This window comes from Panulirus ornatus, chromosome 55, assembly GCF_036320965.1.
Source record: "Panulirus ornatus isolate Po-2019 chromosome 55, ASM3632096v1, whole genome shotgun sequence".
In the NCBI taxonomy this organism is placed as follows: domain Eukaryota; kingdom Metazoa; phylum Arthropoda; class Malacostraca; order Decapoda; family Palinuridae; genus Panulirus; species Panulirus ornatus.
The window spans coordinates 21,260,908-21,273,395 of NC_092278.1; the positions used below are offsets into that span (position 1 = coordinate 21,260,908).

At 37.6% G+C, this 12,488-nt stretch overlaps 1 protein-coding gene across 17 annotated transcripts in view; it reads right to left on the reverse strand.

Moving 5' to 3' along the window:
- The window catches only part of cora (erythrocyte membrane protein band 4.1 like coracle), a 70,699-nt gene that overhangs the window by 4,841 nt on the left and 53,370 nt on the right, over positions 1-12,488 (reverse strand). For 13 of the 17 annotated variants that reach the window (XM_071693049.1, XM_071693043.1, XM_071693045.1 and 10 more), the window contains 6 exons: positions 12,196-12,309; positions 10,952-11,086; positions 9,964-10,104; positions 7,042-7,143; positions 4,565-4,660; positions 745-951 (listed from right to left, as the gene is read on the reverse strand). In XM_071693049.1, the coding sequence (XP_071549150.1) occupies positions 772-951; positions 4,565-4,660; positions 7,042-7,143; positions 9,964-10,104; positions 10,952-11,086; positions 12,196-12,309 (768 nt within the window). In that variant the 3' untranslated portion in view covers positions 745-771. The remainder of the gene's footprint in view (positions 1-744; positions 952-4,564; positions 4,661-7,041; positions 7,144-9,963; positions 10,105-10,951; positions 11,087-12,195; positions 12,310-12,488) is intronic. The other 4 variants (XM_071693032.1, XM_071693035.1, XM_071693042.1 and 1 more) reach the window with 4 other exon arrangements.

Consider the following 12,488-nt stretch of genomic DNA (forward strand, 5'->3'; position numbering starts at 1 on the left):
TTATTTTCAATGTACACACTTGGGATTACCATACCTTGAAACATACCCATCTCTGTCCTATCAAACACTGAACTCTCCCGCCTCATGCTCATTAACCCTTAAACTCCCATCATCTGATGATGATCCTTGTAGGTCTCCCATCATTTCATGACAAACTTTTCCTGAACCTGTTTCAATATCCATTAGTGGCCCATACATGCCTCCTATGCCAGAAAAGTGTGAATAACTATTTTCTCGTGCACCCCTTGCTAACCCTACAACCACCATTATAAGTATAGAGCCTGCAGTTTGTGCAGGCACAATAATGAGAAAAATACATAGGTTATTGAATCACTTAAATGACGAGAATGAATTCTTATGTTGGGTAATGTGAAAAAATAAGTGACTTTGTGAATGATTTTAGGGGGATTACATATGATAGAGAGAAATCAACCCTATTACCCTAAGCATGGCCTTTCTTTACATGCAATACTTTTCTGTCATCCTGGGGTGATTGGGGAATTTGGTAATAGATAACATGTAGATTTAAGATATTTCTGAACAGAAAGCAAACGCCCCCAACAGATCCTCTCCAAATGAAACAGTCACATTCCCTTCTTATTTCAAGTACGAATAATACGCTACTAAATAGTTATACTACTCATTACACTGTGCCAGTAAAACATGAAAAATAATATACTACTAAAAATAGTTATGTTCATTTCTAACACTGCCTGTAAAACATGAAATGCTTTCAGCCTTTACCTCCAGTTAAATCCTTTGTGGTATACCTCATTCAGTAGACTGCTGCTGGATTTCTATCTTTTCTACAGTCATGTCTGGGTTCATGCTTGTTGCTTCCTGGATGGCATCAGCCAGGGCACGGTCATGGTCAATGGGATCCCCATCACTCTGGATTGTGATCTTCTGTTCCACACGAGTTTCCAGTACTCCATCTCTTTCTGTTTTGTACTGTTAGGAGAATATAAAGATAAAGTGGTACCCCAGTCAAATGCATCTAGAGTAACACATATGATGGATGTCAATCTTCTACCTAATGCAAATCCATATGAAGGTTCAGCTGAGACTTTACTGATGTTACAAACTCAACAAATTATTATGCTTTTCTACATTAGACATGTCATGAAAGTACCTTCCATATTTGTAAGATCATTATTATGTTTGTCACTATCTACTGCCAGACACACTGTCCAAATATCGTAAATACTGTATAATGATTTGAACTTTTAAATAAAACACATGAAGCATCCAAATATAATTTAAATCTAGTGAATATCAAAACTGGAAATTTTGTCTTACTAAATCAATAATAATTCAATCATAACACAGCATCAAGCCCTTTAGAATCTGAGCAACCCATGAATCAAAGAGAACTGTAATTTTAACATGTCTTGCAAAAAGTCATAAAACCATCTTTATCTATATCTCTGATGCCCATTCCCCCTTGTGGGTCACCATGTCAAGAGCCTCACCCCTGTCCTTACATGCCTCCCTCTCATATACCATTCTACACCATCTCTTACTGTCCAGTACTCTTCCACTCTATTTCCCCACATTACAGGTGGTCTTCAACTCGCACCAATTCCTTTTATCATACTGTCGTACACACTTCACAAGACGTTTGCCTGGCTGACAACTACGATACACCACGAAGGCAGAGGTTATGGTGGTAAATATCCACAGCTTGTGTCAAATAAAGAGAAAAAATCCAAATTACCTTCTGCAGGCTTTCTGCAGTTATGACTGACAATCATTAATAAATTAAATGATACAAAAAATATAAAAATGGACCTTAGCAACCATACTAGCTTTAACGCATGTTTCCATACCCAGAAAATCATGTCCCACATTCAAAGCAGGGTGGCCCAAGCAAATATCTGCATTACATCTTAAAGATTTAAATGTGATACTAACATATGCAAAGATTTTATCCAGTGTAAATGATCCCAATAAACAGTAAAATAAGTGGGCAAAAATTACCTATGAAGTAAAGTGTGGCTGGAGGTGAAGATTTTCTTGTTGTTTGTCAGAAGACCATCACTCTAAGACATGCTGACTAATGAAACTAGACGGACTTATACTATGGTGCTTACAAACTCCCACCCCAATTGATGCAAACAAAACACCCAAAATATCCACAAACACCCAGTCAAATAGAAATTGTTATAACGAATGCAATTATCCAGATCCAAAATGAATTCATAAAAAAATCACCTACCAATCTTTACTGAAAAATAAAAAATATATGCCACATGTTGGATATGCATCTAAAAAAAAAAAATTGCATGGATTAAGCCAATATCAATTCGCAATCAAAGAGAAACTTGCACTGCACATATAAATGATCACTATATAAAACTAAAGTTAGGAAAACAAACAGCTATAACTAACAAGGTCCCTCTCCAAGAGGTTAGTATAAATTCACAACATTATTTCTTTCACAAAATTATTTCTTTGGTATAATCATAACAAATATTATTTGGTAAGTCTACAACCAAATGGTTTATTTTTCTTTGATGTTGCAGAATTTATACCTATAACACAGACACCAGCCCAAAATTCACTACACTTAAAGGAATAAATCAGATAAAGCAAAAGATACGAGAAAAAAGATCATGAGGAAAGTAATACAAAGTTCACTTGCAAGGAAGTTCTACAGGACACCATAGATCAAAGCAAATATATATACAGCAAATGTAAAAGAGAGAAAACATATTGGAATAATATTGAGAGAAGGTATGTTACTGCTCAAGTCTTCATTATCTTCATTCTCAGGAAGGAACACTGGTCTACTATCACCAGCATCTCCTGCAGCAGTGATAATTATATCACGTGATTTAGATCCATCTGAAGAAAGAACTTTAAAATTCTGTAATGTAACACATTCTTTAGATTTTGCTACTATTTTAGAAATATTCGGCACTCTCCTTTTTAAGATCGGCTCAGTTGGATGATATAAGGGGGAACGATTTGTTAGTTCAGTAAAGATAGGAATATTACTTTTGCTATGAGAAAGTTCTACTTTCACCAAAGATACAGGTGTTAAAGATGATACTATTAAAGGATATGTGGTTTGATACACTGAAGTAAAGTCTGACCTTACAGGACTCATTTCTATATTAACGGATGTTTGATCACAATAAAAAGTACTGAGAAATGTTCCATCATCAAAAGAGGGCATGGCTAAAGAAATGGATGGATGAGAACAAAAGTGAGAAGCAATATATTGAGATAATCTGGGGGGTGTGTGCAACGATAAGCATGAATACCAGAATGTAGTGTCTGAATTTGTCAAAACTGCTGTACAGGATGTATGAAATGGTCCCGAGTCATCCAGAGTCATGGGGATAGAGATTGCCAAGGAGGATGATACTGGAACAAAAAGGGAAGAATGTTGAAGATCTGGACCATGTTGGATATAATGATGAAGTACGTCACAAGCATTTAGTGTGAAGGTTTGATCACTTACAGGAGATCTCTGTCTTATGCAAGATATGTTCTGTTGAGGTGAAATCTTGTTATGAGACACTTTGTCTGAAGATGCAGAAATGGGCAAACACTCCTCAACTGAAGGGGAAGAGTCATGTTGTATATGTGACTGTGAGTGCACTAGACTTTGCTCAGTGGTGACAGACACAGTCCAACCTACGTTGAAGGCACTCACATATTTAAGAGTGTCAACAAAGGAGGATAACATACCTAGGGTAGGGTTAAGCTTTAAACTAAGTTTTAAGGAAGAAGCACAGAGCAAACTTTCAAAACATGGAGCAAGGCTAAGGAGCAAATGTGATAGTAATGAGTTTGAAGGATACAGAAGCAGATGACCACAAGATGGAACACCAAATGCTGATGGCAAACCCACAGAAATTTGGGGGTTTAAAGCAGAGGAATCAGGTGATGACAGGGGAGGAACATATAAGAGTGGTTTATGATTACACAATGTAGCTGTAACACAGGATTCTGTGGACAATGTGCACAACCCCTGTGATGGCAACACCAAGTTTCGGTGAAGTGTATAAAAGGGTGGTGTATACAGGAGTTTCTGACTGAAACTGCTACAAATTACCATGTCAAAGAAAAGACCAGGACCACTCCCATGTAAATCATTCACAGTTTGGGAATTCCTTGGAAGAAATTCTTGAAATGGCAAGAAATATGCTTCAGATCTTGCGACAAAATGAGAGTATATGATGGAATCTGATGAATGGGTACTCTGATAATCCCATGCATCTGAAGAACTATCATTACCAATGTGTGATTCTTGGCTGAGTTTTGTGCTTTTTTGATGAGTACTGCTGCATGATCTAGGTGGACATAAGGCCATTCTAAATACGTCACTAGTTTTCTGGAAATGGCCAGTTAAAGCACAGGTGATTATGAAAGGAAAGGAAGAACCTGCAGTTGCATTTTGGTTTATAGTGCTAAAGGGTAAGCCTTCCTGGGTTAGGACAGGAGGAGGATAGGAAGGACCTGCAGTAACGACCTGGGCTGGGCTGTTGTTATCTACAGTTTCTTGATTGAGGACATGAAAAGGAAACATCACATGATGGGACAGGACACCTACAGTGGTGGTCTCAACAGTGCGGGTTCGGGAAGAGATGGACTGGGAGCTGATCACCACGGCATTATCTTCGGCATCCAAATCTCCCAGCACAGATACCTGGTAAAAGCGAAATCCAACATATTTGAAGGCTTCACACTGCAATCACCATTTTCAATACTTCTGACTGTAATGAAAATTAGTCTACTGCGATAAGATCAATGATGCAAGGCTGAAAATGACAGATTTGAAACAGCCAATAAGTGGTACATTTCAAAAGATTTCAGCCAAACATCAATGAATTCTACATTAAGCGAAGTAATTCAGATAAAAAGTGGGCATGTGTTAATGGGTGCATTTGTGTGAATACGTATTCATTACAACCAATTTGGACTATATGGAGCAAGTTTTATACTTGTGGTGCCTCATCTCTTTAGCATTATCTACTATCACACAACTTCATTCTAAATATGCTGTCTGCATTAACCATGTCTTCTGTGGATAAATGGCCTGTCAATTCCACTGATCCACCACCCTTTACTATTAAATATTTTTTTAACATTTATCTTAAGAAGTTTCTTGCTTAATTTCATGCTATTTCCTATTTCTTAATTCTATCTATCTATATCTCTGACCCTTTTCCAATTCGAACTCTCTCAAAGGGGTGGCAACGGCAACAGAGTCTCCATAACTAAAAAACCCCAGTGCTGCTCCTTAGCCTTTAGTCCCCCACCCTTATCAGGCCACTGTCTGCAGAGGCTCCTATCTAATGTTCTTAATGACTACTTCTATCTACCTAAAGCTCCTACCTACCTAATTCTATGAGTGCTATCTGCATTAACCATGCCCTCCATCAATTTCATTCATCCATCACCCTTACACTATTAAGTACTATTTCACATCTATGATGTAGAACTGTTCACCAGATACATCACCAATCTGTTAAAAAACTGAAAGCATAGCGATCAGGACATTCCTCACCCTTCTCAATTCAAATGTGGTCAAATATAAGGCCTCTACTGTCTCACTGTAATTTAGCTCTCTTCATTCCAGTACCATCTTTATAGCTCTCCTCTGGACCTTTTCTATTAGATCTCTGCATCTTTAGGTGCAGTGACCAACCTTTAATTACATATTCTAGTTTTGGCCTTAAGTATCACATAAATAACTTACTGAATGCTTCCTAATCCGTTATCTTGAGTGAAATTCTAACATTTGCTAGCAACAGTTACAGATGATGTTAACACTCAAATTTTTCTTGCAAAGACTTGCACAACTTATTTCCTATTTATGTATCATACCGAGACTTTCTTTTCCTGTAACCCACCCTCAATGCTGTACATTTGCTCTAGTTGAACTTCATTATCCATATGCACAAGATCAACTTTGGAGGAGTCTGTCAAGGTCCCTTCGTAAGGTGAAGCAATCTTCCAAGCTTTTCACATCCCCCATGACTTTAATATCATCTGCAAGCATATTCAGGTAAGCATATATACCTAATGGCAAGTCATTCACAAAGATCAAAAAGAATAATAGTCCCTGTGGTACTTCACTGGTGACCTCAACCTATTTCAAGAAGGCTCCTCCAACATGCAGCCTTTGTTCTTTTCTGCTAAGAATAATCTATCCATCTACCTGAAGAACTAGCTTCTTAATCAGCCCTACATGAGGTACAGTGTCAAACATATTCTGTTAGTCCAGATACATACAATCCACCCCTTCTTTCATTGTGTCTAAGACAGACCTCACCAGCTCATAGAAATCTAGGAGGTTCATTACACGACCCATTTCTCTAAAACTGTGCTCTCTCATTCAGATTATTTCTTTTCCGAAGAAATGATCCATTTACTCTGTTTATCTTATCCAGAACATTCCAGACCACACTTAGTCACAAAGACTGGTCTGTGGTTCTGTGCCTCTAAGGAGTGTTTGTGTGTGTGCATAAGCATGCATGTATAAGTGAATGCATGCTTGAATGAGTGCATGCGTACCTACAAGCTTTTGTGCATTCGCGTGAAGAAAGTGCATGTTCAAACGTGGTTATATTCATGAATACGGGGTAATAATACTGGCTGTGTCAGTCAATAAAATTAACCAAGGCAGCTTTGGTCATAAATAAGTAGATTCCAGACACCTATCAATACATGACTTACATATGAAAATAAACAGGAAATTTTGATGAGGTTAACAAACTTTTTAACAGTCCCATATATCTATACATCCAAGTATATTTAAATTGTGACAGACCTATATGCTTTCTGACCATCACAGCTTCCCTTCTACAAATACAACTAACATGCATAATGCACATGCATATATCTCTGAAGGTCAGAGGAACACCTTGCTGTCTGCATCAACTAAAAACATCAATACACTAACTGAACAACATTTCTGTTAGCACAGGTCAAATGTTACAACACAAATGCAAGAGTAGAGAACACTGGGTGATGCCAAAGAATGGTAAACCACCCAAAAAGACCACCAACAGCACCATCACCAACCTTGCGAGACTCTGTTTCCACAACAGGGGGAGCTTCAACACTCATGGTGGTATAAACACCACTGCCATCAAACACCTGGGCCTCTGTAGGTACAATGCCATCCTGTAAGGAAAGAAGCCTTTATATTCTCAATAAATAATCACATATTCTCCATCAAACTAATAAACATCATAAAGAAATATTTTTGCTTGAAGCATGATTGGTTACTGCTCAAAGAATGATTACAATAATCAGTAATTTTCAAAAATAAAGCTGTATAATATGTGGAAAAAGTTATCACTCGATTTAGCATATTCACAACAACTCCCACCTCTCTAGCTTAAACTTGCTTAATACTGCAAAACCACATACCTCAGCTGCAATGGTTTACTCCTGTCTAATTATGCCTTATAAGCTTTTGCTTACCTCCTTTCTGATAATGTCTTCATGTTGTCCATCATAACATTCTATTCCAATCTGTTTACTAATTACCTTCATTTGTGTACTGTATCTAACTCTCTCTTTCATGCACTTTTATACTACGTGTCTCGTAATGTGACTCGTATTTGTTTAGTCTAATCATGTCTCAAGTGAATTTCTTTGTTTCCCCAGTCTAGTCATATTCTTCCCGCACTTATTTGCTTCTAGTGCGTTTCTCCACATTTGACTGCTGTACCTGTATGATCTTTAATCTAGCATGCATTTATTTACTGCCTCTCTGCAACTATCTTGTACATGTTTATTGCATATACCTACTCTGATTTTCCTGAATTTGTTTACTATATCTGTCTGCCTCACCAACATTTGTTTATAGCCTCCATATAACTATCTCCCCAGTTTACCTATGTTTTCCCACAGCCATTTTCCATCTGCCTAATTATTTGTCTCCCCTGCCATTGTTAGCTAGCTGTCTAATCAATGTCTCGCTTGCACTTACCTATTACTTCTTTCTAATAATTTTTCATGTGTATCTACAAGCATTTGTAACAATCCATCTGATTTGCACATGCTTACTCCCTCTGTCTTCTCCTAAGTCTCACCTGTACTTATTTACTGCCTTTATCTATTTATCCATCTTATCTCTTCTTGTCCACTGTATGTTTAAAAATTAGGTACACACTTTCACCCTTCTGGATTTGTTCCATTATACGCAACAGCTAGTGAGTGGATATGAGTTAATAATGACATTTCCTAATGTTCTTAGTGCTAATGTTCTAACATGGGAAATGACAAACATATTTACATGTTTAAGAAATACCTTTCACCCTTACTTGTAATATCAACTGCAATATTTTATTCATATATCCTCATATGATCTATATACAAACTCTGTCACACTGAAGTCTCCCTTTTGCTCCCTCTCTCTCTCTCTCACACACACACACACATATCAAAGAGAAAGAGCCCCTAGAATGTACAACTCCCTCTATACAGTACAAACAAGTAATTATAAACACAGACTTAGGAGTTGACTTTATCCCTAACCTGTCATCAGGGTTCCAAATCTTAAGAAGAATCAAGCAGAATAAATGACTGCTGTCAAATAATAGAATCCCTCCCTCCCACGTATATGGATAAGGAAACATTTAGCATGCTGTTCATATCCTACATATGGCCAAAACTTGAATATGCTTCTCTAGTTTGGTCACTGCACCTAAAGAATAACAGCATTAACAGAGACTATCCACAGAATAGCAACAAAGATGGTACCAAAATCATGAGAGCTGAGTTACTTGGGAAAGGCCACAAGCCTTGAATCTACCAAACTTGGAAGAGAGAAGAGGGAGGGATGACCTGATCACAACCTTCAAGTTTTTATACAAGAATGATAAGAGACAATAAACAATTCTTTGACAATGTAGGGGTAGAACAACCTGAGGTCACTGCATGAAATGAAGTAAGGAACCCATTAAAAGACATGACATAGTACTTATATGAGAGTGGCAGATGAATGGAATAAAATGGCCGAAGTTCAGGTTACTGTAGAAAGAAGACATGAATCTAAAATGCTGTAACATAATGGAGAATGTTCAAGAAATGGTCCTCCCCCTTAGTGTAAAACTCCCTCCACATACATTAAAAACAAGTAATTACAAGTAGGTAATTATATACAAGCCAAAACTAAAGCTCCCCTATACACAGCTAAGTCACAAAGACCTCTCTTTCATCCGCTCTCCACTTGGGAAATGCTGATCTTAATAAAGTTTTCTTCAATCATCCTCTCAATTTGTCCAAAACATTTCAGCATATCCTGGTCAGCTCTCTCAATCAGACTGTAGTTATTACCACACCTCACACTGTCATCCCTTGCATAATCAACCAGCCTCAAACCATATATTGTCCTCAGGTCTCCATTTCTAACACGTCCATCCTCCTCTATCATTTTGTGTATAGAGCTCAAGACTCAAGTCCATAAAAGATCGTCAGCACTACCAAACCATGAAACATCCCTGTCTTTGCCCAATTAACATTAATCTCTCCTTCCATACATTCCTCAATGTACTGAGAATCTCGTCTGCCTCTCATTCCTCATTATTCACTCCATCCCCCATGGTTCCTTACATTGAAAAATCCACCCAGCACTCCACTTCCTTCAGGTCCTCTCCATTCATACTCTCAAGCCTACTGTCTCATCTCCCTAATGCACATTGTTATGTGACTACTGTTCACATTGATTCACAACACTTTTCATACACTCTCCTGAATCTGCCATTAAAGCCATGTTATACATAAACAGCAACTAATCAACAAAACATGCACTCCCACCTCATGTAGTTGTTGACCTGTCTTATACTTTAAGACTTACAATTTGCTTACAAAACAACAGAATAAAGAAAATATGTAAATAAATATACTGTATTAATAAAGACTAAAATCTTTCTAAATGTTACATAGCTTGGCTAAAACTCCATATGAAGACTACAGTGTCTAAAAGCAACTAACCTTGTTGACAAGATCATAATCAGAATCCAATGGATCAACCGATGTGCCAGAGTCATCACTTCCACTGGAGATTGTACGAGGGCGGGAATGAGCACCATACCCGGCCTGAGGGTAGTAGTTGGGAGCATGGCCTCCCTGACCCTTATGGCACAGGAGAGAGGTTGACAGGGCAGGGTTAATGCAGTGTCATCATGCAGGTATTGTGGGTTACAGCAGAATGCATAACAGTACAGCCATTGAAGCTTAATAACAACCTTGTGATGGGAATCCCACAGGAGGGGAAAGTGTTCTAATTCCTGGAAGTAGCTTAAATGCTTTTTAGAAGTCAAGATGGGAATGCCATGGAAGCCTTCAAACTATTTCTGTGTTTTTAAACACCTTTAATATCAAGTATGTGAACATCTGCAGTGTTATCTGACTGCATAATTAAACAGGTAAAATCGTAAGCTAACTGAAGAGGTAATGTCCAATGTGGTGTTAACTAATCATGGTTTTTAGCTTGACAAGGAATTCTGACTGTACTCATCATTAATTCTCCTTACTTCCAAGATTCCTAAGCAATGACATGACATTTTCCAGCTCCATTCCTTGATTGTTTTATCCCTAAAAGATATGTAATTCAAGTGTTTTATTAAAAAAAAAAAAAAAAAAGTAATGTGGGAGTCCCATGGAGTCACTAAAAGTTCAACATTATCTTATTAACAAAAAGTGTATCAGCAATGCTAAAATAAATACAGTAACTTTTAAAGTCATGCGTTACTGTCAAATGGGTTTATTTAAGTACAATTTATGACAAGCGTACATTTACTAAAAGGAATTCTGCATCTTTGCTAACATTCATTTGCAGTCTATCGATATTGTACATGCAAAACAAATTTACAAAATCAAGGACAACAGAGGAACTTGAGGGTCATTCATGTTATAAGTTATATATGCAAGAATATAAACTATACAGAGCTATTATTACTTTATTCCATTACAATCATACCTGTGTAGCAGTTCGCACTTCAGCATTCTCGGGTGCAATAGAGCGGGTTTGCTTTTTCACCTCTTGCGTAACAACCGTTTGTTCTTGTGTTGTGCCAGTTGTCTTTGTAGTTGCTGTGAATGTTTTTTCTTCCATCTGTAAAGCAACACTTACATATTATAAAATACCAATATGAGTGAGGAGAGGTTGACAAAGAGGATATATGTGTCAGATGTGGAGGGAACAAGGAGAAGCAGACCAAACTGGAGGTTGAAGGATGAAGTGAAAAAGATTTTGAGCGATCAAGGCCTGAACATACAAGACGGTGAGAGACATGCAAGGAATAAAGTGAATTGGAACGACCTGGTATACAAGGGTTGACATGCTGAACGTCTGAGGTAAACCATGGACAGTGCTGTGGGGCCTAGATATGGATAGGGAGCTGTGGTTTCAGTGCATTATACATGACAGCTAGAGATTTAAGTGTGAATGAATGTGGCCTTTTTTTGTCTGTTTTCCTGGAGCTTCCTCACTGAACCAGGGAGTAGCAATGCTGTTTCCTGTGGGGCGGGGTAGTGCTAGGAATGGATGAGGGCAAGCAAGTATGAATATCTACATGTGTATATATGTCTACGTCTATGTATGTACATGTGTATATGTTGATATGTATATGTATGTATATGTGCACGTATAGGTGTTTATGTATATATGTTCATGTATAGGTGTTTATGTATATATATCAGTATATGAGTGGATGAGCTGTTCTTCGTCTGTTTCCTGCATTAACGAGGTAGCATCAAGAACAGATGACTGAACCTGAGAGGGAAAACTTCCCCACAGCTCCCCCCCATACACAACCAGACCTCAAAGATCTTGCCTTTAAATGTTTCTATACCATGAAAAAAATGGATAAAAATGAAACGTCTTTTCTGATATGCATATAATGTTGCCATAAAATTACCATTACTGGTATATGAAGACGGTACTTGAACTATGTTGTTTTGACAATACTTCTAATTTTCTTTTTCAATACCATTTACTGTACACAGGAACTTTAAGATGTTTTCAAACTCAGCAGTTCTTGTACACAGGAGAATCAAGTTTTCTGAGAGATATTATTAAAGTTGCTAATGCAAAAGAAAACAGCTAACTACTTCCTCAAGAAACCTATCTTTGTTTAAGCTATAGATTCGTGTATTATTAGCAGTATGAGCAAAGAAAAATTCAAAACTTTTTCAAATACTATGCTCAATGCTGATACATACCTGCTGTGTACGCTCCTTCGTACTCTTATCCTCTAGGCTTTGGGCAGTAATGGTAGTGACGGTGGTGGCCGTAACATGAGGCTTCTCCTTCCCATCACTCTCACCATGCTCGGCCTGTAACCCACCAATGCACATGTCAAAGCTATGTGCATGCAAGGCAATTTCATCTACAGGCACAAAAGTGCATATCTTTCAACATAGCAATCAAATGAACTATAATGATCTTAATCTTAAATCAGCATATCATAGTAGAAACTAATATGTTATTACATTTTACACAAGATCATGATATT